Source organism: Sparassis crispa, assembly GCF_003851025.1.
Source record: "Sparassis crispa DNA, contig_000001F, whole genome shotgun sequence".
NCBI lineage: Eukaryota > Fungi > Basidiomycota > Agaricomycetes > Polyporales > Sparassidaceae > Sparassis > Sparassis crispa.
The window spans coordinates 1,684,708-1,709,131 of NW_020939748.1; the positions used below are offsets into that span (position 1 = coordinate 1,684,708).

Sequence of the window (24,424 nt, forward strand, 5' to 3'; positions counted from 1 at the left end):
AATGGCACACAGAATACAAAGAACGGGGTTAGAAATGTGAGTGCGGCACGCACAGCAGCTGGCACCGAATCGCAAAAAAGCAAGGCGTGCGTAGGAGTCATTAAAAAGTTGCAATAAGAAAAGGTCCACCGGTCGGCAACGGCGAGCGTAACGAATGCAATCCAAACCGGAATCCGCTTTTTTTCGTCAGGCGTTCACGCATCCGCGTCCCTCTCCTGGCGCCTGCAGGAGAGCCACGCGAACCACATCATGGTTCGGAGCTGGAGCACGTCCTCCTTCCAAGCCATCGACTGGTTCTGCTCGCGGAACTCGCGCGTGAGCAGCTCGCACCGCTCGATGTTCTCCGGGCTCACAAAGTCGCTCGCGACCTTGATGCAGTCTGCGAGGTTGCACACCTGCAAGAGCGAACACGCAAGGACACGTTAGATAGGGCACGCCCGGCACGTCTCTGCACGTCCACGCACCTGGTGCGCACACCCCGCGGGGATGAAGACCGCCTCCCCGGGCTTCTGGTATATCCTATAGCTCTTGACGCCATACTCTTGATAGAGCTCCTGTCTAAGCGTCGAGTCGAGGTAGAACAGCTGCGAATGTATAGGGTCGTGCTGGAATTGGCCCTTGAACCTTTTCCGTAGGAACTTGCGCAGCTTTATCGAGTCCTCCGCCTTGTACAGGTCCCACACCGCGCAGCCGGGGCGGCCGTCGGGCGTCGTGTTCGCATACAGCATGATGTTGATGGCGTCCGCCATGTCCATGTGCAGCCGCGTCGAGCCCTTGCTCCCTTGCGCCTCGAACGATGCCATGGCATTGTACATCTTCGGACCTGGATCACGCGCGGTTAGCAATAAACATGAATACACACGCTCGTAATGCTGGGGAACAAACCGAGATCGGGCGCGACAGTATTACTGGGGAAATGAGACGCTAGATTCAACACCCCATCACGGCGGACATAGTTGGGCACAGGAGTCGCCTGACTGAAGTCATCAAACAACTCCGGGAACGCCGTCCTGAAGTCCGTCGAAGGCGGCCAGTCCTACAGCCACGACCACATCAGCTCAGGCTCCACATACAGCACCGTCACGGAAGAGCAGTGGGGACTTACCTTCAACTTCCAGCAATCGCGGCGGCCTTCGTACTTCCCGAACCACGAGAAGAACTCGCCTACCGTAACGCGCTTGTTCTGGTCCGTCTGGCACTCGAGAATCAAGCAGCTCTGTGTGCCGTACTTAGTGCTGAAGTACTCCGGCGTCCATTGGACATGGAACTTCGGCAGCAAGTTCGTCACCACGAGCGGCTCGCCTTTCGCCCAGACGCGCCGGAATGTGTCGTCGGACAGTTCCACCTCCGTATAGTACAACGTCTCGTGGGAGGGGATCGTCGGGGACCCATTTGTGGCCTGCGGTGCCGCGAGCGTGCCATTGGGCGCAAACGTGGACGGGTCCGGTGGGATGGCGACGTTGACAGGTGGCGCTGGGAAAGCCGAATCGGATCCGTTGGCGGGTTTCGCAGGCGCTGACCAGCCGCTGGAGGCTTCGCCCGACAAAGATGCGGGGGTAGAACCGTTCGCTGGCGACCCTTCAGCGGGCAGTGCATCCGGATCTGATTCGGCGAGTAGTGCCTCCATTTCGGTAATCGCCTGCGAGAGCTCAGCCTTGCAGAACCGCGACATGGGAGAGAAATCCTTCGCTTGATGCTCGTTCCGCCTCGTGCAGGACAGGAAGAACGGATTGACGTGCGCATGCTTCTCTCGTCGCGCTTGCAGGGCTGCAACCTCGGCTTCGGGCGCGCCGACACGATCAGTGGTGAGCTCCCTTACTTGCTCGTAACATTCCGCGCAAGCCTCCCGACCGCACAACCGGCACATCCAGCTGGTGGAAAAGATAGATGTCATGCACGTATCTGCGGGCGCCAATGAGTAGGGATCTTCCCCGAACTGTGGGGTTCAGATCACGTACCACACGTAGCGCGCACTTCGCTTTCTCTCGGGCGTCGGATGATCTCGGCGAGGTTGAGGTGCTTGAGTTCCTGCTGCAGCGTCGGCAGCAGTGCTTGCGCGACCGTGCGCTGAATACATGATCCAGCACGTAAGAATGGCCTGCAGATGACCAACGGCACTTCACAGACGTACCTTTAACCGCCTCAAATGAGACGGCTGCAAAGGGATGTTCCACTTGACGGGGAAATGCATGGTGGGCGAATCCGGCTTCTGGCTCTCCACAAAGCTGATGCCAACTATCTGGTTACTCTCGTTTTTCAAGAAGAAACGTATACCTTGGAAACGACACGTGTCTCCCGCCCATCGCCGTGTGCAAGATACGCATCGCGGGAACTCTTCAGAGCGATATCGGTTGGACATACAGCGCGCAAATTGCAGCTCGGGATGCAAAGGTCCAGACGATTCGGGATGTGGTTGGCCGTCGTCGGCAACAATCCTCATCGTACTTCCCAAAGCAGACGCTTTACAGAAGGAACGGATGAGCTGGCGCGGCGAAAGCGGCAAAGATGGCACGAACTATTATTATCTGTCGCCTTCTCTTTGCCCTTGTCGTCAGACACATGTGCATACGACACTGTTGGCATCAAGTGCGCTGGCAGACGTATCATCTCACCTGCGAAAGGAGATAGCGGAAGAACGAACACACCATTTTGTGCCGCGATTTGCGCCGCCTCGCTGCGCTTCTTGGCGTTGTAGCCACGCCTTGAAGCTGGCGTGTACGAAGTATGAGGTCACAAATGCCACGACGGAAGGAGGAACGCGTTGCTAACCGGTGCCATCCGGCTTTGCCTTGGTCCTCGTCTTCTTGACTTTTGGTTGAGGAGCACCGTCCTCGCCCGGTGATTCCATGGGTCTTTTCTGCGCGGTGGGTGGCGGTGGCCCGAACGGGATGGCGGCGAACGCGACATTCATATGGGGCGGGAAGTACGCAGGAGGCGTGGGCTGGCCGCGTTGCGAGGGAACGGAGGGAGGCATGGATCCACGAGCTGCAAGCCGAACAGAAGCTCTTTCAGTTATCTGCCATGCTAGAGAACATGGTTAGATCACACAAGCTGGGTCTGTCAACATGACTGGAAAATAACCATTCGCTGCATATTGCTGGGCGACCATGTCCTGATCGTACTGCTGGGGTGGATAATCTGGAGAAAGACGCGTGAGTGACGCGCGAAGCGAAGGCGCGATGGGACGCGAAACAGACTCTTTGGAACGGAATCGCCAGAGAGGGCTGAGGAACGGGATGTTCGTAAACGAACGGGAGGGTGGGAAAGCCAAAAGGGGACGCACCGGTGCGCTCGTCCGAATACATAGGCGATATCAGGGGAGGATAAGATGTATTTGCTTGGTCGGAAGAAGTAGGCCAATTTTGGACATCCATGCCGTAATTGGGCGTCTCCTCGAGTTGTCTCGCGGGTCTGGAGAACGGGTCTTGGTGGTAGATTGGGTGGTGGGGCGGGACGGAGGAGGAGGAGGAGTACCGACACGAGGCCGGATCGGAATCCTGGCGCCGCATGGTGGAGGGCATGTTGTTATCCTTTGTGGCCTGATCCCAGCTTGCTGCTCTGAGGCTAAAGGCAGCAGAGGGGGCGGATGTATTGATGGGTTGGGGGTAGGAGTGGGGGTGAACATGCTGTGAATGGGCGGGGGGAAGGAAGGAGGAGAGGCCGGGAAGCTGGGTAGAGCTGTAGGCGGCGGGATCGAGAGGGGGGGCAGAGGGAACGGCGACGGGGTTGAGGAGCTCGGTGATGGAGGTGCGCTTGTGGACGTGGGGGTCGTGGATGGAGTTCATGTCGGGGGAGATGGTGGTGGAGACGAAGAGAGGATGAGCTGAAGATGTCCGACGGGCCTTGCAAGTCCGCTACCCAGTCCGCTGACAAAATTCCCTTATATGGAGACCTATGCGCAGGGCGTCTGCAGTGCTTGCGCGCTCTGCGGCGATGGCGGTGAGGACTACAGACTACGCGCCTCCCGATTCCTGCAGAATATCCTCCGCGAACGTTCAGTGGATCCTCGCCCGCTTCCAGTCGCCACCACTCCATCCTCTCCCGCGCGCCGAGGCACGTGCCCCGGCCATCGCCCTGGCTCCCTTAAACTCAGCGCGCAGCGGCGCCTGCTTGGCATCTCGCGTACGCTAAACCCATTACGTCATCCAACCTTCTTCGCCCGCGGCTGCAGAGGCGTCCCGCGACGGCAGCAACCGTCACTTTGAATTCGAACGCCGACCCACTTATCGCCCCTTCTCATCCCAATTTTTGCCAGTTCGCAGAACCCCCCTGCTTCTCGCAGGCTGAGCAGCACGGCATCAGCACCGCGGTATCCTGCTTCTCCATGCACGGTGCGATGCTCCAGGTCCGCCTTGTCCCCTGCTGATCTCCACATGCCGCCGGGCAGTGCTCCGCTGAGTTTCTTTCGCTGACCTCGCCCCCAATTTGTCAGTCTTCACGCGGAGGCTGATCGTGTACAAGATCAGTAGCGATATATCTTCCGTGTATGCGATATAATGTGTGTATGAGTAACTAGACTACCCAAAGCGATTCCGTACTATACATTGCGAGGCGGACGGCGGGGAAAGCGACGGGGGTCATCAGATCGCGTAGCAAGGAGAGCCAGAGCGGAAACAAATGATAGACTGTGCAGGCGACAATGCAAGGACGAACCCGAATTCGTGACTCGATCGTGAGATACATACAATTTTTGCAAGTCGTGAATGCGAGGAGGTATCTGAATGAGTGTAAAGAGCAGCAGCAGCACGCAGCATATATGACCCAGGCCCGGTACCCAAGAAACGGCCAAAAAACCCCAAATGCCCAAAACTAAACCAAGAAAACGTACCACGAACCCACCAAACCATGATGACAATCAGAAAAACTTGCGAAAGAACCCGGCGACCCTTGGCAACAAGGGAAAGACAAAGGGGAGTGCAAGCCATGCAAACAGCCCAAGAGTCGCCCCGCACCGTCATTGCGGTAGCGGCGGCGTCGGAGGCGGAGGCGCCTGGCTGTCGTCGCCCGAACTCGGGGGAACATCTGTGGGAGGTGTTGCACCGACAGATTCAGACATGCTCTCGGCATCGCTGAATTTGTCAAGGTCTCGAGATGCTGCCACAACATCTGTCGTACGGTCTCCAGGCGACGGCGACGGCGCAAGAGATGGCTCGTCATCTGCAGACGGTAACTCGCCACCGGCAGACTGGTAGGCCTGGGCTAAATATCACAAGACACCAAAACGAGTCAGCCGCTACAAAGAGAAGAGCTCCGCGAGAACATACCAGGCGTCTGAGGTTGTCCGGCCGTCGCAGTTTCCAAGGTCGTAACAGGCTGCACGAGGGCTACAAGAAGCCCACGGGTCAGCGGGCTGACTCAGGCGAACACCCCAGAGGCACACGAGGACTCACTTCGTTTTTGAGAGAAGAACGGAGGGTGGACGTTCGCAGATTCGGGCGACGAGCGCGAGGACACCCCCAACGATTCTTCGTGGAGCGGAGTGTTCGGCGTGATCGTCTTGTCGCGGTCCATGGGCGGCAGCTCCACAGAAGACCCCTGCTTCCGCGAAAAAATCGCCGTAGTTGAGGGTGAACGACTCCGAGACGGCGTCGATCGTCCCTCAGGCACATGCAGCCGCCGCGCGACATTCTGCGCCTGCGCCGCCTGGCCCGTAGAAATACTCTTCACCACGTCCGGACGGATGTCCGCCCACATTTGCAACGCCTTGATCGACCCCCACTCGATGATCTTGCTGTTCAGCCAGTGGAGGGACACGGGCTTCGTCAGGAAGTCGTTGCATCCCGCAGCAAGGGCTGCCACACGATCCGTCTGCAGCGAGGAGGCGGTCAATGCTACGATGATTACGGAAGACCTGTAAGGAGGCGTCAGAGCCGACCGATCTGTCGTGGAAGTATCCGAGGGTGTCTGCTGGCCCTCAGACTGCGGCGTGGATGGGAAGCCTGGCGCCCCGTTTAACTTCTCTATGCGCCTGATCTCCTTGGTCGCCTGAATACCGTCCATGACAGGCATTTGGATGTCCATCTGGCAAGAGGGAAATCGTACTGAGTGGGGCGAATTTTTATAAGCAACGTAGCAAACTAACCAGAATGAGGTGGAATCCGCCGGATCGCCACTTCTGCACGGCTTCCTCTCCGTTCTTCGCAACATCATACTTGATACCCTTCCTCGTCATGAATGTGGACAGAATAGTCTGGTTGATGGGGTTATCTAACCAACGAACGCGTTAGAAAAATTGAACAGCAGAAGGAAACCCTCCAGGCAAACGTACCTTCGACGATGAGCACGCTGATCGGCGGGACAATAGAACCATCCGCATATCTATTGCCCTTCTTCTGTACAACAGCGGGAGCAGACACAATGGCCTCCACTGCGGGCCGTCGAGCGCCTCGACGTGTGGTGGGCGTGGTTGGCGAACGCAATGGCGATGTTGGAGGATCCGGCGCAGTCGCCTTCCTGGTCGGCACCCGTGGGACAGTCTGCGACCTGGACTGCTCATCCAGCGTGGGCACACCCGAACTTGGACCAGCGCTACTTTGTCCGATACTGAGCGGAGGAGGATCTTCGCCCACAGCAGGTGGCCACCGGCGCGCCCCCGCTGCCGCGTCAGATGTCTGGCGATCAGAGATATCAACATTGATAGCATTTCGGGGGCTGCGTCGAACGATCTCTTGCGGCGTCATCGTCAGCGCCCCCATCTTGATCGCAGTCTCGTCGCCACCTGAACCGCGCCGGAAAGAACCGCCTCTCGTGCGCTGGCTGGATTGTACATATTGGCCGCGCTCGCGCTCAGCGTTGAGACTGGGTACATTTCGTGCACCCTTGGCTTTAGGTTGGAAAAAGATTCCGGTAGGCTGTCCATCGGGACTCTGAATGATGAGCCCCGAGGCTGGCGAAGTTCCCAGCTTCGCAGCCGCATCTGAAAAATATTCCATGCCATCGGGGACGCCTCGGGGAGACGAAGACGTAGCGCTGGATGTGTCTCCAAAGGTCTCCTTCGGCGACCTAGCCGTCCTGTCGGACGCGGTGCGCATACTGGCGGTCGACCGTCCACCTGGTGACTTGGGCAGGTCCATGTTGAAGAAAGGAGAGTGGAACCCTGGACTGATAGGGGATGTCGCGATGGGGGCAAAATAAGGATCGACAATGGGTTTCGTGAAAGCCGTGTGCAGAGCCGTGAGCACGCGACGAGGGCCGGCGGGCTTGGGAATCACAATGACTTCTGGGACGCGAGATGAAGTATTGCTGCCGGGCGCAAGGACAGACTGGATAGCGTCCTTGACCAGCTTGAAGTTTGATAGCGAGGTGAAATGAACGACCACAACTTGTGAAGCAGCTGGTACTGTCGCCGAAGTTAAGCCCATGACCCGAGCAACCTGAGGCGATGAACGTGGTCGATGATTTGCCGCCAGAGAAGGGCGTTTTCGCGGATTGATAGTCAAAGGATACGCGAGCTCGGCTTTGAGTGTTTGTAGTCTGCTATGCAGAACTGCAACGTCATCATCAATCAGAATGAACGACAGACTATTAGCGGTCGTCGGTGTACCACCAGAGTACGATGGCACAGTCGGCACCTGCTCCGACAGCCCTAGACTCGGGATGTCTTCCCGCACCAGGACAGAACTCATCGCCACCTCCGGACTCCTCTCTGCTGGCTCAGACGAACCTCCCGTCTGTGAATCGGCGGGCATATGACTAACATCCAAGCCCCATGCAGTCAAGTAACTCGTGAGATGATGGGCAAAGGATCCGTCAGGATTGGCGAAAAGTGTCGCCTTCTTGCCTCTCATAGACTCCGCGAATTGATTCAACTGCTCGAGAGTGGGTTCTTGAGCAATCCGGAAATCTGGATATCCCAGTGAAGCCGCATCCTCCGGCGGGAGATTCACAACTGGATCGACGACGGAAGGCAAACCACGCTCCAATGTCATCGTCAGCTCATATGGGCGTCCTGGAAATGGGTGCTTCGTGTGGACGTCTGTCTCCAGAGATGCATTGACGTGCCGAAGTAACCGTCGTAGGAGAAGACTACTGAAAGAAGGTTCGGGCCGCATAAACGGGAGCGACGACGACGCAGAAGTCTCGGGCGAGTCGACCTCTTCGACCTCCGTCGCAGAAAATCTGTGGGCTATGTGGAATTTGCACCGCAGAGGCCCTGCAGGGTCAGACATGGGGGATGGGGCTGGGCTGACAGACGAATCAGCGGCGGGATCGTCGTCAGTATTTGGCGAAGGCGTTGTCACGGACTGCGTCCCCTCGACGAACAAACCAATCTCAATGGCATCCCCACGAGATGCAGTGCCAATTATCTGACGAATGACCTAAAGGTACAATCAATAACGAATAGATTCAATGAACACTAACCGCCATTGTTGCTCACATGCGATAATGTATACGAGATTCCGCTCTCGTCCCCTCTCACAGCGACGTGCTTCAGGCCTAAATCATGGTGAAACAAAACGAGGTCCACCCCACTTTGGGCTGCAACACCGCTCAATGCATCTCCTACGCTTTGCAGCATCTCTCCGACGTCAAAGTCAGTCCACACCACGGATGGTTGTGGTTGTAGTGTCTTGATCCCTTCTGGAGTGTTCTGCGCAAAAGAGTCGAGGCTAAGGGTAGACATGTTTGCAGACATGTAATTCAGATTTTTCATAGACGTAAACATGGCAGAAATGGAAGGTGTGGGGATAGATAGGGAACACGCGGAGAATTGCTCCTTCACTGGGTCCAGGACCTGCGGTGGTGAAAGTTGAAGCAAAGTCTGGATTACCATTTGGACGGAATCGGCGAGCTCCAGCGAAAGTTCGTGGAAGTGGCCATATTCCGGCGGCAGCTCAATGATGGTCGGCGGCGATTTATCACCAGAGGGGGTTCTTCGTGGATTCTGCAATGACAGAAGCTGCGAAGGTAGAGGCATTGAGAAGGCGCGAGAAAGCATAGGGAAGGACTGCACAGGTCGATCCAGTGGGTTCTGGTCCGAGTTCAGGTGTTTCGTGGGGGTTACGAACTCCGAGTCGTCGCCCTCTCCCGATCTCGGAGCCCTCCTGGCGGGTGGATTGAACTCTTCCTCCGATACATCAGTCTCCCCTTCTGATGAACTAAGCGAGATACCTGCAGCAGGTCGCTCAGTTGTCGATGGCAGTGTAACGTGAGGAGGCTGCTCCGCAGCCCATGCAAAACCAAACTTTGAGGGAGGTAGCTCCACCACAGCCGAATCCTGACCCAGACGTTCCTCGTCGACTCCTTGGCCTGCAACGACAGTCGGCAGGCGTACGGTGGGCAATCTCGCACCAGACATGGCCGGCGGCCTCAGAAAAAGGGAGACAAGTAGAATGAGCCAGCGAGAGACAGCACAGCGGCACAGTGCACAGGCGGGATATCCGGGAACAAGGGATGAGGGGGGAGGATAGGAAGGGGAAGTGGATGGCGAGGCCGTCAGACCTTGCGGCGCGGAGGAGCCAAGTGTATCCGCGGGCGCTAGCCAGCTAATATGGCCAAACTTCGTGCGCGCCGCCTGCGTGACGTGCCCCTAGTCTCCTTGACAACACCTGGCAGCGACGTAGTGCGCACCGCAGGAATAGTTAGCATGTCATACATAGCCAATATCAAACGCAATATATTGTTACTCGAATGCCAGTGCGATGCAGCCTACCCAGAGAACAAACTAATACATAGCTTAGTAGGTCAACTCAACGTCACCCTCCGCCACAAGATCCATATCATGGTAGCTAACTTTCTTCCCTGCTGCAGCACGAGGATCTTCCTTTGCATCGGGAGGCGGGGGCGGCAGCGGGCCGACACCGGCGCCTCCACGACCGCCCCGTCGACCACCAGGTCCCGGCTCCAGAGATGCGACGGGCTTCGCAGGAAGTCCTGCAGAAGCGGGCACCGGTGGAGGCTCCACGTTCTGCTCATATCCAGGTGCGAACCCGCTGATACGATCACTGAGCCGCCGTGCTGTCACACCTTCGTCACGACGAACGGGAGGCGGCGGGTAAGCATTCGGGGGATACGGGTGTGTATACGGATCCCAGTAGCCGGCAGTATAAGGTGGCGGATATGCACCACCATACGAGCCTTGGTAAGGGGCTGCACGACCATAATCACCCGGGGGGTATGCAGGTCCCTGCAGACCGTAAGCCTGAGGAGGTGGCGCTTGGCTGTTGCCAACCTGTTGAGGCGGGTGCGAGAATGGCTGGATGCGATGCGGATCAAGGGCGAAGTTGTTGAAGTACGGGATCTAAAGCCATCATAATTAGCACTGGACGTTCATAAGAATGACGTGCTATGCATACTTCCTCAAGGTGTTTGACAAGTTCAGAGTGCTTGTTAGCAATATGCTTCTCAACAAAGGATGTAGCCTTGAAAAGCTTCTGACACGTCTTGCACCTATATTTGCCCTCGTCTTCCTGCTTGATATATTGCTCACAGGCTTTCGACAATTCACTGCCACACGATGAGCATACCTGCAAGAGCTTTTCCTGTACACTCACCTATCGTAGCTTTTGCCACCGTAATCCCTGGGGTCAACGCCGTCACGGTTAACCAATAGCGCGACCTTGGAATCCAACCATTCAAGCCAACGTTCATCTGACGATATCCTTTAGTCTGTCGCACAACAAACGAAAGATTCCAAAGTACCGTTCCGCTTCCAGTCGCGGGTCTCCGATGTCTTTTCCTTGCCCATGACCTCCTTGTCCTTGTCCTTCGATTTTCCTTCATCGCCCTCTTCTTCTTTCACCTCTTTCTGGGCCTTCTGAGCCTCTGCGGCTTTCACCTCTTGAAGCAACATCTTAGACAGGGGTTTCCTCATGTGCTTTACGCACTTGCGCTGCAATTCCTCTTGATGATCCGTTACAACTGCGCAATAGTAGCATGTGTGAAACGCAGCACGAAGGTAGGCAAGATACAGGTCCAAAGATACTACGGTCTAGAAACATAGGCGGGTCAGCAAAGAGGAGAAGAAAAAAGTGGTTCATGTGGCGCTATGTCTCACCTTCTTCGCCTCCAGACCCTTCTCATCGCTAGCATCCACGAGACCTTGGTCCCGGATATCAGCCATGATCTTCTCGATTCGCCTCTCCACCGCATCACTTCCTCGCTCCCGCGGCTCCGGGTCTTCCTCTTCGACCGCTGCAGCATCGCTCATAATTGCATCAGGCTGCTCCGCACGGGCAGCATCTCCATTCGTCAAAGCGGATGCATCACCGTTTTGCTCCTTTGGCGCAACCTTCAGCTTCCGCAGAGTATCATAATGCGCTTCCAAGATCGCAGCAAGTGTCTTGACGTTCTCCAGGTCTTTGGCCAATCGGTCGGGCTTGCTTGCAACTTCGGGAGCATATCGTATCCTGCTCGTAAACGGCTTGATGTTATGCGCAACATGCAACTTGAAACCTTCAATCTAATATCATGCCGTCAGTAATAAGTCGCCGTAAAAGTGTTCAAAGCAAAAACAAACCTTCTTATCCGAAAGTTCGGCCATGACAGTCGACATGTCAGCATCATCACGGAACTTCAGCCATCCAGCACGATAATAATTTCTCTTCTGGAGAGGATCACCAAGCGCGAGATACACGAAACCGGGAATATTACCACAAGCCTATCACGATTGTCAGGACTATCAACCAACAAAACCCTGCAGTACTCACATCCTCCAACTTGACACGCCCTATGTCAGGGGGAATGGTGCGGATCATGACTTGGTTACCTTCAGGTTGTACAGATATCTCCTCCCCACGGTTGGGACGCTTTAGATCGTTAAAGGTCTTGCCATTGGTATCAAGACGACTCGCATCGTTGTCTCCACCTTCGTCTTCAGGTTCCACATTGAACTGCATCTCCTCGTCGCCAGTGACAACTGGTTTGGTTTCTTCAGCTGAAGCCTGCGCAGGAGTTACCTCAGTCGCGTTCGAGGCAGCGTCGCCATTTGTGGACTCCTTGACAGGCGAAGTCGCCTCTGGTTCAGGTTCGTTGAGGTCAGGGTCAAACTTCCCAGCTTCGACGTCAAGCAAGAAGGAATCGATCCTCCCTCTCCAGCCAACCTTCCTCACCCGAGCACGCATATTCGTATACTCAGGAGCTGGGTCGTACTTCTCAGCAAACCATGGTGACTTGCGGTGGTGATCAAACATCCGCTGAAGCTAAGAGCGTGGCGTTAGTCATCTAGAGGACGGCGAATAGTCGAGAGATCAGCCAACCTGTTGCGCAGCAAAGTCCTTTTTGTACTTCTCCCAACGAGCCCTGATACCGTTTCGAGGCTTGGAGCCGTCTCCAGCTTCTTGTTCCGCCGCTTTATCGGCATTATCCTCCTCAATGGCCTGCTGAGGATAATAGTAGCGGAACCACTCGGCATACTGTTTCAATGACGCAGGATAATCGAAAGTATGGGGGTCAGGGGGAGCACGTCTGGAAGAACCATACGGAGGGGGAGGAGGGGGAGGAGGATACTGCCCCCGGTGAGGTGACGCGTAACCATACCCGCGAGAATGGGCGTCTGTAGGAATGTAGATCATCTCAATCCGTGGTCCGAACAACGACTGAACAAAGACAAACCGTAATCTTCCTGATACCGCGGCCGAGGCTCGTATCTCTCCCTGTCCCAAGGTGAGAGAGAGCGTCGTCGCTTGCGGCCAGCTGGCAGAGAACAGGTCAGCTACGTCATTGTGGTATGAGACGACGACCTCACCTTCTTCAGCAGGAGGACTGCGGCTTCTCCCTCGCCTGCTATACTCGTAGGCAGCTCGCTCTCTTTCGTAGTTGGCCCACGCTCGCTCCCTGTCATACGCATCCCAGTCGGCACGGTAGGGGTCTTGGCCGTATACAGGCTCAGGAAACACGGGCCTCGGAGGGTGCACTCCACGATAAGGGGAGCGCGAACGTGAACGGCCGCGTGGAGGAGGCGCGGGAGGAGGATAAGCAGCACCAGACCAAGACGACATTTTCAGAGAAAAGAACTGAAGAGGGAGAGAAAAGAGAAGAAGATGCGCGAGGACTGATCATTAATGCCTGTAAGAGAGAGTAGTCGAGCATGATGGAAGCACAGACCTCTTGGGATCGCGACACAACGACGAGCACGGCGTTCTCGACGCTCGCTGAGACGGACTCAAGTGTGTTCGCGATGTGAAACGCCAGTGCGGCAGCGAGCGCTGTGTTCCTCCATTTCAGTCTCCGCTTCAAACATGTCGACCCGTCTCGCCTTTCGTTGGTCAAGTCACTTTTGCATAATGCACCAGTGGACTCCGAGTCCCATGCGAAAAGCATCTAAAATATGCTATGCAATACACTATCCAACTGTCTGTCTGCACTGGGATCAACAATCTCTGGGAGTTTCTTCTTGTTCGTTTTCTCCTTCGGTGGTCTCTCTCTCCGCGAATCATCAGGCTCGTTCTTCTGAACTTTCGGTGGATGTTTGTTCGCCATATCTGCTGATCCATCTGGGTCAGATTTGCGTTTGCGTTCCGCGCGCTTGTCCAGCACTCTAGCGAGCTCCACATTCTTCAGATACTCCCGCTGCTCCCGCCGCGATTGGGAAAGTTCCACGCGCAACTGCGCAGTATGGACAGCCGCTTCATGTGCTGTATCAAGCCTTGTGATCAGTCGAACTCCCACCCAGCGGTAATGAGGACTCACCGATCTGCTCAGTGAGCATGTTCCATTTGAACTTTGGCAAGTACTTCATCGTCCACACGTCGTCTCGCCAGCGCGTGCCCTTTTTCCCACCGATGGGCTGTGCGTTCAGCATCTCCGCGACCGATCGAGCAACCTTTTTGTCTTTAAACTCGACCCAGCCTTCCGTGTAATGCGCCTTCTTCGTAGAAGTGTACTTTCGTCGCAAATACGCACGCTTAGGATCTGGAGGTACCGTGTGAGACGTCGTTTAAGATGAGACATTTGTGTATACGCACAACGAAGATCTCGTACCTTCTTGCTGCAAATACACTCGTCCCACCTCCCCGTATTCGCTCATGATATATCTGACCTTTGTCGGCCGCATGCCGGGGGGTATCCGTGATATGTAGATAACACCAGCTTTCTCCTGGGCAGCCTGGAATGCAGATAGTGCTTCAGCCGTTAAGGGTTGTACGACCTTCTCGGATGGTCCAGCGAAGCCTTCGGGATCCATTCCTTCCCCCAAATGGAAGCTTGAGGATTGTGTACCGGTCTCCTCTTCAGCCATGATGTATGATGGTCAGTGGTAATTTAAGGGGCGGTAGGAGAATTCAGAGGAAGACAGGCTCTTGAACAACAAGCATAAACATCTGCAGCTTAGCGCTCACGTTGCTGAGTGCTGAGCGCTTGGGCCTGAGGGCTATGCTACATCAGCAAAAGTCAACTTTTGCTTACCAGTGTTATTTCCTTGATTAAGGAAAAATAAGGAGATCCCTTCTCTTATTCCTCCATTATTCACCCCTATTGGCTTTAATTGGCCAAATAAGAAACAGGACCTCCTTAATTAAGAAGATAACGGAGCTAACAGCTAAATTCAAAACGTTAGACGTTTTGCGACGAAACTCACCTCCCGATTTTTGTTTGTGGCGCAGCGCTTTAGTGCGGAACAAACAGACTTAGGCCGAATTGGGCAACCAGTCAATATGCGGTCTACCCTCCATCATCAGATGCTGGCAACCATGTCACCCCTTGAGAACCATAAACATGTTCCCCACATGAAAGAGCTCATAAGGATCTTCTCAGCTCTCTCCAGGGCATGCCAGTGCGAGAACTCTCGCACACAGGCTCTCCGGCGAGCACTTGAGCTTCCGCATTTGGTTTAGGTCGTTTGTCCCACACTAAACTGCTGCTCCGTGAACAAAGATCGGGAGGTGAGTTTCGTCGAGAAACGTCTAACGTTTTGAATTTAGCTGAAATGGAGCTAACCAAAAGTTGACTTTTCCTGATGTAGGACCCCTGAATATGGGTGGCAATGCCGTTTCACAAATTCCGAAAATCGACCAAAAATGTCGGGTAAAAATTTCCAAATAAACACGGCCATTTTTTCGAAATCTGTCCGGACTTTTTTGGGCGCTTGATCCGGTACAACCGTCCAAAATTGGCTCAAAATACCTCCAAAATGGCTTATTTTCCTAAATCCCGCCCGCCAGAAGCTTAACGGAGGCCGTTTAGTGGTCCTGGTGCTCATAGAGTGCCATTCCTTCACTTTGACCTCTGCTGATGAGCCGTTGACACGGGCGCGGGCAGAGTTTGTCCGGATAAAAAACCAGCATGGGCTATGGTCTGTCCAAAATGTCCGGAGTCCTGCTATGCTCGGTTCGTACAATTGGTCTTAACCAATAATTATCATGAACAGAGAAAAAACGGCATCGAGGTAAATAATTCACACAGGCAGGCTGGTGTACGTGATGTGAATAGTACACAATCTCGAATCGGCATGATTCCTTTGGACTTTCACCTAATACTCGCCTTTGACTCGGATGATCACTGGACCTCAGGAATGGGCAGTAGCTCTCGAAGGCAGGCAGATGACCGTGACCGCTTGAGCAGCCAAGCAATATTGTGCTTTCGAGGTGGGAAATAAGGATCCTGGGGTTCGAGTTTGTGAATATACACATGAGTCCATGACAGCGGACCCACCGGACGATGTTGTGCCAGTGCAGCTAGGCCTTCCATGACTTGCTTCAATTCAACGCTAGATCCAGTCTCTTCCTTCAGCTACAAGTTAGTAGAGATCTCAAAGATATTCCGAATTTACCTACTTTCTGCTGCTCCACCCATTTACGTATCCTTCGCTCCTTCACATATATCTCGGCGCGTCTCTGTGCTCGCTTCCCAAATTTCGTAACTTCCTGTATGCGTCGTATTTCTTCCTGTCTGTCGAGATAGCGGTGCCACTTCCTCCAACGCTGATACGCTTGGTCTTGAAACATCGGGTGGACCAAGCTGGAGCGCATTGCAGCCCAGGATGCTCGACTCTGCACAGAATAGTAAACCGAGATCAGCTCATGGGAGAGCAGGTACATGCTCGAATGTGATTCCGTGCCTTCGAGTATTCTCCTGCGGAAACAGAGGCACGCGCTATGGCACCTTGGTCCCTCTTGCTGATCTCCAGAGTGTATTCCAGGCCGAACCATTCTTCTGAGTCCTCGTCAAAGCTGTCACTTTGTTGCTGTTGCGGTGAACTCTGCATATAGTCATTGCTTATGTCCGCGATTAGTTCATCGTAGCACTAAAAACCCACAATTTGGGCGATAGGGATAACTGGAACGAGACATAAGACGCACGATAGAACGTTCAGGTTTCTTCCCCTCCTTGACAGATGTGAGCAGTGATTCACGAGACAACACTTCGTCCTCTTCTGCACCTGGAGTAGATTCATAGGTACGCGGGAAGCCAGGTTTGTCGGCACAAGGAGGGCATGCAGCAGAGAACACAGAACTCGGTGTCAACGGTGGAGTGCTATCAGTGACAGTAGAACCAGAGGCAGTAATCGAGAACAGACGTGGGCGAGAGGTACCGCGCGCGGAAGAGGAGACAGATTTCACGGAACTTGCATTTGACTGAGAGCGAGAACGACCAAGACTGCCGGTGATACTTGAAATGACGGCCTTGACATCAGGAACAGATATACGGCGAGACTGGCGACGAGAAGGAAGAGTGGGAGTAGATAATTCTGCGATATCCGAAACGAAGTATGGGGAGTGTCTGCCAAGATCTTGCGCGGAATCATCATCAAGCTGGGCAGTTTTCCTGGTTGCTGTACGCGCCTCTATCCCTGTATGCGCCCCTACGCCACTGCCAAAGGTGTCTTGAAGATCGCTCCGCAACGATGCATGGTAGGAAACAAAGAGAGAGCCAAGAGCAGACTTCTTCAAGTTGTATCGGAGGGTGGTCAAGAAATTGGACCCAGAATGAGTGCGAATTTCACGGTCATCAACCAAGGCAATATCTTCGTTTGTTTCTTCTGGTGTAAGCATATCGCTCTAATTTGATTCCACGAGAATACAAGACAGAACGTCGATATATGGAGATCAAGGTGGCAGCGGAAGATCAGGGCCTTTCCGAATCATTCACTGCCAGATTCAGCTCAGCGCGTCGTCAGCACGTGAGCGCGAGTGCCAGTGGTACCGCGGTTTTACCGTGACCTCAGAACTTCTGTATTCGAGTTCATATCCAACAGTCTGATTCACAAATATCGTACAAGCATCACTGGGCCAGTAGCCACTACATCCATGTATCTTCACGCTTTACCACCCAGACCTTACCAAGTCTGCAGGTGTTGACCTCTCGTACTTCTCAAACGTCCTCGGACCAGTTGGGCCCTCCTCAAGACCGTTGCCCAGAGGTAATTCTGGACGCCAGCGCCAGGTCTTGGTGAGTTCGGTCTTGGGCTTCTTCTGAATAACGTCTCGGACATGCTACAGTGCACGTGAATAATCAGAAATCGCGCGCATAAGTATTCAGATGAGAAAGCACACCTTGCCAAGGACGGGCGTGAATTTTGCACCGTGCCCGCTCCCACCAGTGCAAAGGAAGAGCGTGTCGCTGTAGCCAGGGACGTAGTCAATGAGAAATGCGTTGTCGGCCGTGTCGGTGTAGAAGCAGAGTCTGGTCTTCACGATGGGGAATGAAGCTAAGTCGGGCATGAACGTCGAGACAAACGTCTTGATTGCCTCCACGGACTGGAGCGGGAGCGCAGTATCGTCGACTCCAGGACGAAGAGGGACGGCGATGGGACGTTCAGACCCCGGGAGGTTGACGTAGTTGGTGTACTATCAAAAGAAATCACCATCAGATACGACGTCATTTACAAGCCAAGTGATACATGCCTTCGTCACTCGATATCCAATCTTCACGAGCCCTTCTGAATTCCGAGGGAAGATGTATATGCTACGACTGCCGACCTCCTTCCCAGTGGTATCCGGATCGTGCCCAATGATGACGGGACGATGCTGTGGGGAGTACTTCTCCCAGAGTTCGGGAGCTTCTTTGCGAGGCGGAAGACCGACGAATGCAACGCTTCCTGCGGTCGCTTCAAGTACGGAGCGGGATTCGGGAACAAGGATGGGTGTCGCAGAACCACCTGACGCATCATGCCAGTCAAAATCGGCGCCAACAGAAACGAATACCGAACTCACCAGCGACAATCACCAAATCTCCGGCATGTTCCTTGCCATCTTTGGTGACGATGCCAGCAATCCGCTTGGAATCACCTGAGCCCTCGATCTTGAAGGAGGTGACAGCTCCCTTCTCGAGACCATGGACAAACTTCGCCCCCTTCTTACGGAGCTTGTCAGCGAGGTACGCGCAGCCTCTGCTGCAAAACACAAAGCCGGCTGTCGTATCCAGCACCGCCTCGAAGTGCTCCTTGCCATTCGTTCCCGGGATGGGGAACTTCACCAGCTTCTCCGCCCAGCCATCCTCCTTGGCCCTGCGCACATCGTTCTCGTTGGAAAGGATGTACTGCGTCTCGCGGAGACCCTCAGCCACCATATTCTTCTGAGTCCTGCGCTCCAAGCCACTAAGGTGGGTTCCGTGCTGAAGGCGTAGCATGCCCGACTCGATGAAGATCTCGTTACCGGGACCGAGCTCCTCATTCCATTTCTTCCAAGCCTCCCGTGCCTCATAAGCTAGGCGCTGGTACACCAGCTCGTTCCCATAAGATGCCCGGAAGATCTTGTGCTCGTCAACAGACGCTGCAGTCGACAAGGGATTCATGGTGTAACCCTGCTCCGAGTCGTAAGGATGCTGATCAAACAGCGTGATATCATTGTAGCCTGTACAGCAACGTCAATGTCGATGAATATATTGGGAGAAACTGGATGAAGCGTACCATCTTCAGACAGATAATATCCCGTACTAAGACCGAAGATCCCAGCACCGACAATGAGAACTCTAGGTTTGGTGGGAGGCGTCGACATGGCTGAGAATGGGATCTGCTTATAATATTACCTGACAGAGCAGAGCCAATGACATTATATCTCTGGCTCGGAAGCATTGCGCCAACTATCAGATGCCCCCTGTATCAGCGTATGATGCGTATCTTGGAAGGGAAGGGAATCGCGCCATAATTTCTGCCTTGGAGGTGCAATATCGCGCCGGGACTCTCGGCTCGACAACCTTCCAAGTGAAGAGAACGAGACTTGAGAGTCTTCAGGCATGAATCAGCCCTCAGAAAGGTATATCGATGATGATGGAGAATATTCGGGACGCCACTCGGAAGGGGAAATGCGTCGAAAACATATATGTGAAGGCAAACGAAGAGTATACGCCTGATCCGCGATAAGGACGACCACCTGCACTTGGAAAAGGGTGAGCATGATCTTATCGGAGTTAACCCCGATGGGTAAATCTCCATATATTGACGTCCTCGGGCAGACAAAAGCATCTATCGCGAGCCGCTGCTGGTGATCGCCTTCGTGAAGGTCTAGACACAGTCACTCTAGCGCGGTCGTATCGTCAGAATGCGTCAATCTGTGCAAGGCCACCAGTCTGCATCGTGTCTACCCGGCGAAGTAGCTCTCTGAACGACGCGGCGAGACCAGCACCCTTACCATGATGCCGTAGCGCGTCTTCCTGAGCATCCGCGTCGAGTTGTTTGACCTTCAGTTGCTCAAGTGCCGGGAAGCTAGCACCTCAGAGCTCTGACCGCCGTAGCAGATATCGCGAGCAGATGAGCTCGCACCGACCGACTGAAGTCCGAATCAAAATATGCCATTCCATCAGGAGTACGCGTACACATTAGATCAATTGCAAGAAGGAACTCAGCTGCAACACATCCAAAAGTCGAACCCCCACCCTCGACCAGCTCTCATATATCCCCGACAGAATCGTCGCTATCGAACATATCGAAGAAATCTGCGACGACTGCCGGAATCGACGAACTTCCAGATACGGACGAGTAAGTCATGCCTTCATCGAAAGAGTGTGGGATGCTCAGTGGTTGGTCGGCCGAGGAGGAGGAGGCTCCTTCGTCGTCGGCGTCATTCGAAGACTTGCCGGGGATTCTTATAGTGATTGCATCAACTTCTCGGTGAGGGACACGGTGTTGCAAAAGATCCGTTTCTTCCTGGCGTATTGGTGGGTTCGCCAACAAAGAAAGTGGTGTGTCGTCAGACTCCGGTTCGGTGAGGGAGTAGCTGCGCAGAAATTGATCTCTGCTCACTACGAACGGTGGATCCTGCGTATTGCTCGGCGGGCTAGCAGATATTCCCACAGAACATGAATGAGCATCTGTGTTCTCGCTATCCTGAAGAAAAGAGGGCTCATCGTTGAACATGTCTCGGAATGCTCGAAGCTGCGGAGGTGTGTCTGGTGCCAGGTTAAACTTATCCACATCTCCAAGCGAGCTGCCGTAGGATGTCGGAGGATGAGGAGGAGACGTGTAGAGTTGGGAATGTACACCGTTGGAGTATTGTGATTCGCCTTGAGATGGATGCACAGGGGAATTTAACACCTGATTATCTTTGTCTTGCACACGATCTGAGACTTCTTCAGAGCCTTCGCTACTGTAGTGATGGATGTGAGCTGCGAAGTTTGGCGTCAAGAACACTGAACTAACCTCAAAGGTATCGGCCGTTGCGCTCGCCCATTGCCTTCGTTCTCCGAAGACCGCCTTGATGAATCGACCAAGCAAATTGGGCTGACAGAAGCCATGTCCAGTTCTTTCTCCAACTGACTCTGCGAGCTCGGCACGAACTCCAGAGACTCTGAGACCAAACTCAGGGCGTTGCGCACTTCGTGAAGAGCGTCACGCGAAGTGATGTGCTTCCGTGGTTGTTGCGAGATCCGCATGGCCTCTTTCGAGATTGACTCGTGTCTCTGCGACCCAACTCCAAGATCAGAATCAGGAATTTCCAGTTCCCTTTCTTGGCTCTGGGAAGTGGGAATAATTTCTCCATCATCAAAGTGCCCAAGAGGCATGCGGAACGTGAAGTTCAATCTAGGCAGACTCTTTGCAGCGAGTGCAGGGGAAATATGAAGCTCCTGTGTCTGGGATGAAGGTACGAATATATCGTCATCGTCGAGCAGAACGGATGCTGCAACGTCATGCACAGGGCCACGTGCGAGACGAGAGATAGATTCCATGGTACGAGGGAGTGTCAAGGGTTTGGGTGGAACCTGCGGTTTCTTGAAGGCAACAGGAGTTGGGCACGAGCCCCGTGACGAAGATAGCAGACGTCGCGACACTTGAGACAGAACGACAGCCTCTCGCTGCGAAGTCCGTTTCCTTTTACCTGGTCGAGCTGCACCGATCTGCACCTGCGTAGCAACGAGAGAACTGAAACCCGTAGAAGAAGTAGTAGATGGAGAGCTCCCCCCGTGCGAGGGTAAAAAACTCCTTGACCGAGAGACAGGTGTGCAGGGTGTAAGGAGCCGAATGAGATTCCCGGCGTGATGGTTGGCAGGAGTAGGGGTGCTCTCAGAAGAAGAAGAGAGTGTCATTGGAAGAAAACCCTTTATGCTGAGTGGGGGTATGCCGTTTCGATGCTTCATTGTCGGGGGAGGGGTGAGAAGAGTATGCCCGGACAAAGGAGCATACTCGTTCGGCGGCGTAGTTCTCAAGCCACACGAGAGCACATTCTCCTTTGTCGTGCTATGCAAAGGTTCATGGTCTGAATGAGTGAGGTCGATGATTTGGCGTGGCTCTGCATGTAGCACCGGGTCAGTAACACTCCGCGAGCCCAAACAAAGAGAATGTTCACCTTCCCGCCATGGTGTGGTCTTATACCCTCCCAACCTCTTCGCAGACTTTTCCCTTACGGGGTCCTTGGGAGGAACGTTTTCTTTATGTTTGCTCTTCTTGCTGAGCGTTCCATGGGCGGGTTCGTCGACGTGGTCGATCGGCCTTTTGGGCGGCCTACGCTTTACCTGCTGCCGTAAAGCGGACCGATTGAAGAAGGAATCTAAAGGAAGTTGTTCTCCAGTAAGTTTGCACTCCATCTCCATCGAACAGTAGGATATCTACGCCGGCATGGTTGAATGTTCATTGAAGGTGGGAAGAATAGTCGCCCGTGACCGTGACGTGCGGAGTTGACACGCTTTCATACTCCGCTGACGCGTCGTTGTACCTTAAATGGGCGCTTTCCACCGCCACGTATTCTTCTTCATGTCACTGTCCGACTCTCCCCAGCTCAAGAAACGCAAGATGTCTCCCGCCGAGGAGAATGGAAAATCTGAGCAGACTCCTGTCTCGAACTTGCTCATCAAGCGGCTGTCCGAGAAGGCCAAGCTTCCTACGCGGGGATCGCCTCTCTCTGCAGGCTATGACCTTTACAGGTGCGCGTTGGGATTTTTTACGACAAAACCTGACGCTAACGTTCACGACTGCAGCGCAGAGAGGAAACTGATCCCAGCGCATGGAAAAGCTTTAGTTGACACGCAACTCTCCATCGCCGTCCCCGCGGGAACGTACGGTCGTGTTGCTCCTCGGAGCGGACTCGGTAGGTCTTGTGCCATGACTTCGATGAACTTCAGCCTCAATTACTCGACAGCATCCAAATTCATGATTGACACGGGGGCAGGCGTCATTGATGCTGATTACCGCGGGGTACTATTCATTCTGCTGTACAATCTCTCAGACCAGGATTTCCAAGGTAATGCCACGTGCTCTGTTCTCATGTCAATATGCGAGTTAATTTCGTGGTTTAGTCGAGGAGGGAGACCGCATAGCACAGCTCATTCTCGAGCGCATTGTGACGCCCGAGGTTCTGGAAGTCGACGTGAGTCTGTTCTCATGAGCGCCCGATGGCCGACTAATTGGTCCCTAGGATTTGGATGAGACGTTGCGTGGCGGAGGAGGTTTCGGTTCAACCGGCGGGCACAATGCGCTTTAGAAATGTCTTTTTGTTCTCCTCGTTCCAATCTTGCTTCGATATATCGTTTTGCTGTCTTGCAATGCAAAAGTAACCGTATTTTCTCCACAGGGAAAATACTCCTGCAGCTGCTTCTACGGTGTATCGTTGCATTGCATAATACAACGAATTGCGTCCACGAAACACGCCCCGCAGGTAGTCGCAGAAGGATCGTTGAGAAAGACCTCTGCCATGAGTAACATCATGACGGCTCTACACATCGGCGTAAATAAGTTGAAGTGTCGCCCGGAACAAGGAAATCCACGTTAACTTCCTCTTTCACTTTCGATGGTAGTGGTCGGCACCCGACCCTGCACACGTATTGAACGGAAGGGGGGTAACGCAGTACAGACCGCATGAGGGTACACGTGGACAACCACCCGAATCTGGAGTGAGGAGTGGTCAAACCTGGAGTACAGTCCTTGGCACCTATTTGACCAAAACTCACCATCACTTCGTCCTTTGAGAATTCACCTCGTACAGTGCGTTCGAGACCCTGGACGAATGTTGCAGCAACTGACGACCATTGATCTCCCCATCATGCACAGGTATTTGCGCGGCTTCGGAGATGTCTATGCCGACACCTTCAGCCCATATCCGCCCGTCCGGGATGTCTCCTTCCTTCCCGGCAACCTCGCTCGTGTCCACCAGTCTGACCGCTTCGACCAGCCTGACCATCTCCTCCATTTCCCGCGTCAAAGTCTCGTGTTCGGGTGTGCCCTCCGCTGGGGGGATCAGTGCCGACAGTGCATGCAGCCGCTGCAGTGTTGAGGGTGTAATGACCGGCTGAGGATATGATGAGAGCAGCTCGTTTACCGACCAGGTGGGTTGCAGAGGTATTCCACACGAGTCGGTCTCTGTTAGTGTCTTGCGACTAGTCCGGCTTGGCTTTGCAACTCCAGAAGAATAGAGTCTCCGGCAGGAATGCTGCAGCGCTGTGCACCGCCGTCGTGCAGCGCAGGACATTGCCGTGACAAGCGGAGACAAGTTGTGTCTTCCAAAACGGGAAATGGACGATGACCGAGGCGTGACGGAAGAGACACCTGCGTCGCAGCTGCACGTCGATCCTGCCTCTGAATCCCTATCTCTATATCCTGTTCAGAGAAGAACCTAGCTATGGCGTCGAGCGTAGGATCCGCGCTCAGAAAGCTTCTTCCAGCCAAACTTCCTCCGTCACTCTCTTCCCAACCTGGGAACCTGTACGAGGTCCTTTCACGATATCCACAAGACGGCGTTGGCCAGAGAGTATACCAGACACGATGGTCCGCGAAGGGGATTGAGGGCTGCTATTGGGAGGTCACAAGGACAAAATTGAAGCTTGAAGGCACTCATGGAAAGGCGTGGGGCGTGCTCGTATGGAGAGGTGAGCCCACACCATGTTTCTGAGCGAACCGTTCTTGATATCAGCTCAAAATGCAGGACAGCGGGTGAGCGAGCGGGACGAGCAAATACGCGGCGGATTGAAGTACAGATGGGCGGAAGGCATGTCTCAAGCTCGCAAATTTACGACATCTCCAGTATCACCCCCTTCATTAGCATCGTAGCGCATACCTCCTGATGCCGATACATGATGTCTCTATTCGCCCTTGCCGTCTGACTATCCGGAGAGTGCAAGACAG

At 54.2% G+C, this 24,424-nt stretch overlaps 10 protein-coding genes across 10 annotated transcripts; 2 read left to right on the top strand and 8 right to left on the bottom strand.

Moving 5' to 3' along the window:
* Positions 1 to 194: 194 nt before the first annotated feature.
* On the bottom strand, positions 195 to 3,785 carry SCP_0205470 (predicted protein; the record flags this gene model as incomplete). The annotated part of the gene is made up of 12 exons (XM_027754461.1): positions 195 to 395; positions 465 to 823; positions 886 to 1,036; positions 1,106 to 1,902; positions 1,959 to 2,067; positions 2,132 to 2,460; positions 2,517 to 2,591; positions 2,646 to 2,708; positions 2,770 to 2,985; positions 3,049 to 3,138; positions 3,198 to 3,224; positions 3,284 to 3,785. The coding sequence occupies 12 exons, from the start codon at positions 3,783 to 3,785 to the stop codon at positions 195 to 197; spliced, it is 2,919 nt and encodes a 972-aa protein (XP_027610262.1).
* A 1,169-nt stretch (positions 3,786 to 4,954) lies between these two features.
* SCP_0205480 (hypothetical protein) lies at positions 4,955 to 9,298 on the bottom strand (the record flags this gene model as incomplete). Its single annotated transcript, XM_027754462.1, has 8 exons — positions 4,955 to 5,199; positions 5,265 to 5,324; positions 5,391 to 6,021; positions 6,083 to 6,207; positions 6,269 to 8,318; positions 8,378 to 8,899; positions 8,954 to 9,111; positions 9,181 to 9,298. The coding sequence occupies 8 exons, from the start codon at positions 9,296 to 9,298 to the stop codon at positions 4,955 to 4,957; spliced, it is 3,909 nt and encodes a 1,302-aa protein (XP_027610263.1).
* A 378-nt stretch (positions 9,299 to 9,676) lies between these two features.
* SCP_0205490 (hypothetical protein) lies at positions 9,677 to 12,938 on the bottom strand (the record flags this gene model as incomplete). The annotated part of the gene is made up of 10 exons (XM_027754463.1): positions 9,677 to 10,240; positions 10,296 to 10,446; positions 10,494 to 10,590; positions 10,642 to 10,930; positions 10,997 to 11,401; positions 11,459 to 11,599; positions 11,649 to 12,140; positions 12,198 to 12,493; positions 12,553 to 12,633; positions 12,686 to 12,938. 10 exons carry the CDS (start codon positions 12,936 to 12,938, stop codon positions 9,677 to 9,679), a joined length of 2,769 nt encoding a protein of 922 aa, XP_027610264.1.
* Positions 12,939 to 13,260: 322 nt separating this feature from the next.
* On the bottom strand, positions 13,261 to 14,176 carry SCP_0205500 (Pre-rRNA-processing protein; the record flags this gene model as incomplete). Its single annotated transcript, XM_027754464.1, has 3 exons — positions 13,261 to 13,574; positions 13,630 to 13,851; positions 13,921 to 14,176. 3 exons carry the CDS (start codon positions 14,174 to 14,176, stop codon positions 13,261 to 13,263), a joined length of 792 nt encoding a protein of 263 aa, XP_027610265.1.
* Positions 14,177 to 15,949: 1,773 nt separating this feature from the next.
* On the bottom strand, positions 15,950 to 16,928 carry SCP_0205510 (hypothetical protein; the record flags this gene model as incomplete). Its single annotated transcript, XM_027754465.1, has 2 exons — positions 15,950 to 16,180; positions 16,236 to 16,928. The coding sequence occupies 2 exons, from the start codon at positions 16,926 to 16,928 to the stop codon at positions 15,950 to 15,952; spliced, it is 924 nt and encodes a 307-aa protein (XP_027610266.1).
* Positions 16,929 to 17,198: 270 nt separating this feature from the next.
* SCP_0205520 (hypothetical protein) lies at positions 17,199 to 18,872 on the bottom strand (the record flags this gene model as incomplete). The annotated part of the gene is made up of 5 exons (XM_027754466.1): positions 17,199 to 17,369; positions 17,430 to 17,723; positions 17,781 to 18,034; positions 18,090 to 18,728; positions 18,785 to 18,872. The coding sequence occupies 5 exons, from the start codon at positions 18,870 to 18,872 to the stop codon at positions 17,199 to 17,201; spliced, it is 1,446 nt and encodes a 481-aa protein (XP_027610267.1).
* Positions 18,873 to 19,762: 890 nt separating this feature from the next.
* Positions 19,763 to 21,941, bottom strand: SCP_0205530 (hypothetical protein; the record flags this gene model as incomplete). The annotated part of the gene is made up of 4 exons (XM_027754467.1): positions 19,763 to 20,459; positions 20,513 to 21,599; positions 21,657 to 21,857; positions 21,920 to 21,941. The coding sequence occupies 4 exons, from the start codon at positions 21,939 to 21,941 to the stop codon at positions 19,763 to 19,765; spliced, it is 2,007 nt and encodes a 668-aa protein (XP_027610268.1).
* A 158-nt stretch (positions 21,942 to 22,099) lies between these two features.
* Positions 22,100 to 22,787, top strand: SCP_0205540 (Probable deoxyuridine 5'-triphosphate; the record flags this gene model as incomplete). Its single annotated transcript, XM_027754468.1, has 5 exons — positions 22,100 to 22,230; positions 22,285 to 22,394; positions 22,446 to 22,547; positions 22,603 to 22,673; positions 22,722 to 22,787. The coding sequence occupies 5 exons, from the start codon at positions 22,100 to 22,102 to the stop codon at positions 22,785 to 22,787; spliced, it is 480 nt and encodes a 159-aa protein (XP_027610269.1).
* A 468-nt stretch (positions 22,788 to 23,255) lies between these two features.
* Positions 23,256 to 23,771, bottom strand: SCP_0205550 (hypothetical protein; the record flags this gene model as incomplete). Its single annotated transcript, XM_027754469.1, has 1 exon — positions 23,256 to 23,771. One exon carries the CDS (start codon positions 23,769 to 23,771, stop codon positions 23,256 to 23,258), a length of 516 nt encoding a protein of 171 aa, XP_027610270.1.
* A 150-nt stretch (positions 23,772 to 23,921) lies between these two features.
* Positions 23,922 to 24,349, top strand: SCP_0205560 (hypothetical protein; the record flags this gene model as incomplete). The annotated part of the gene is made up of 2 exons (XM_027754470.1): positions 23,922 to 24,168; positions 24,225 to 24,349. 2 exons carry the CDS (start codon positions 23,922 to 23,924, stop codon positions 24,347 to 24,349), a joined length of 372 nt encoding a protein of 123 aa, XP_027610271.1.
* Between the last annotated feature and the right edge of the window lie 75 nt (positions 24,350 to 24,424).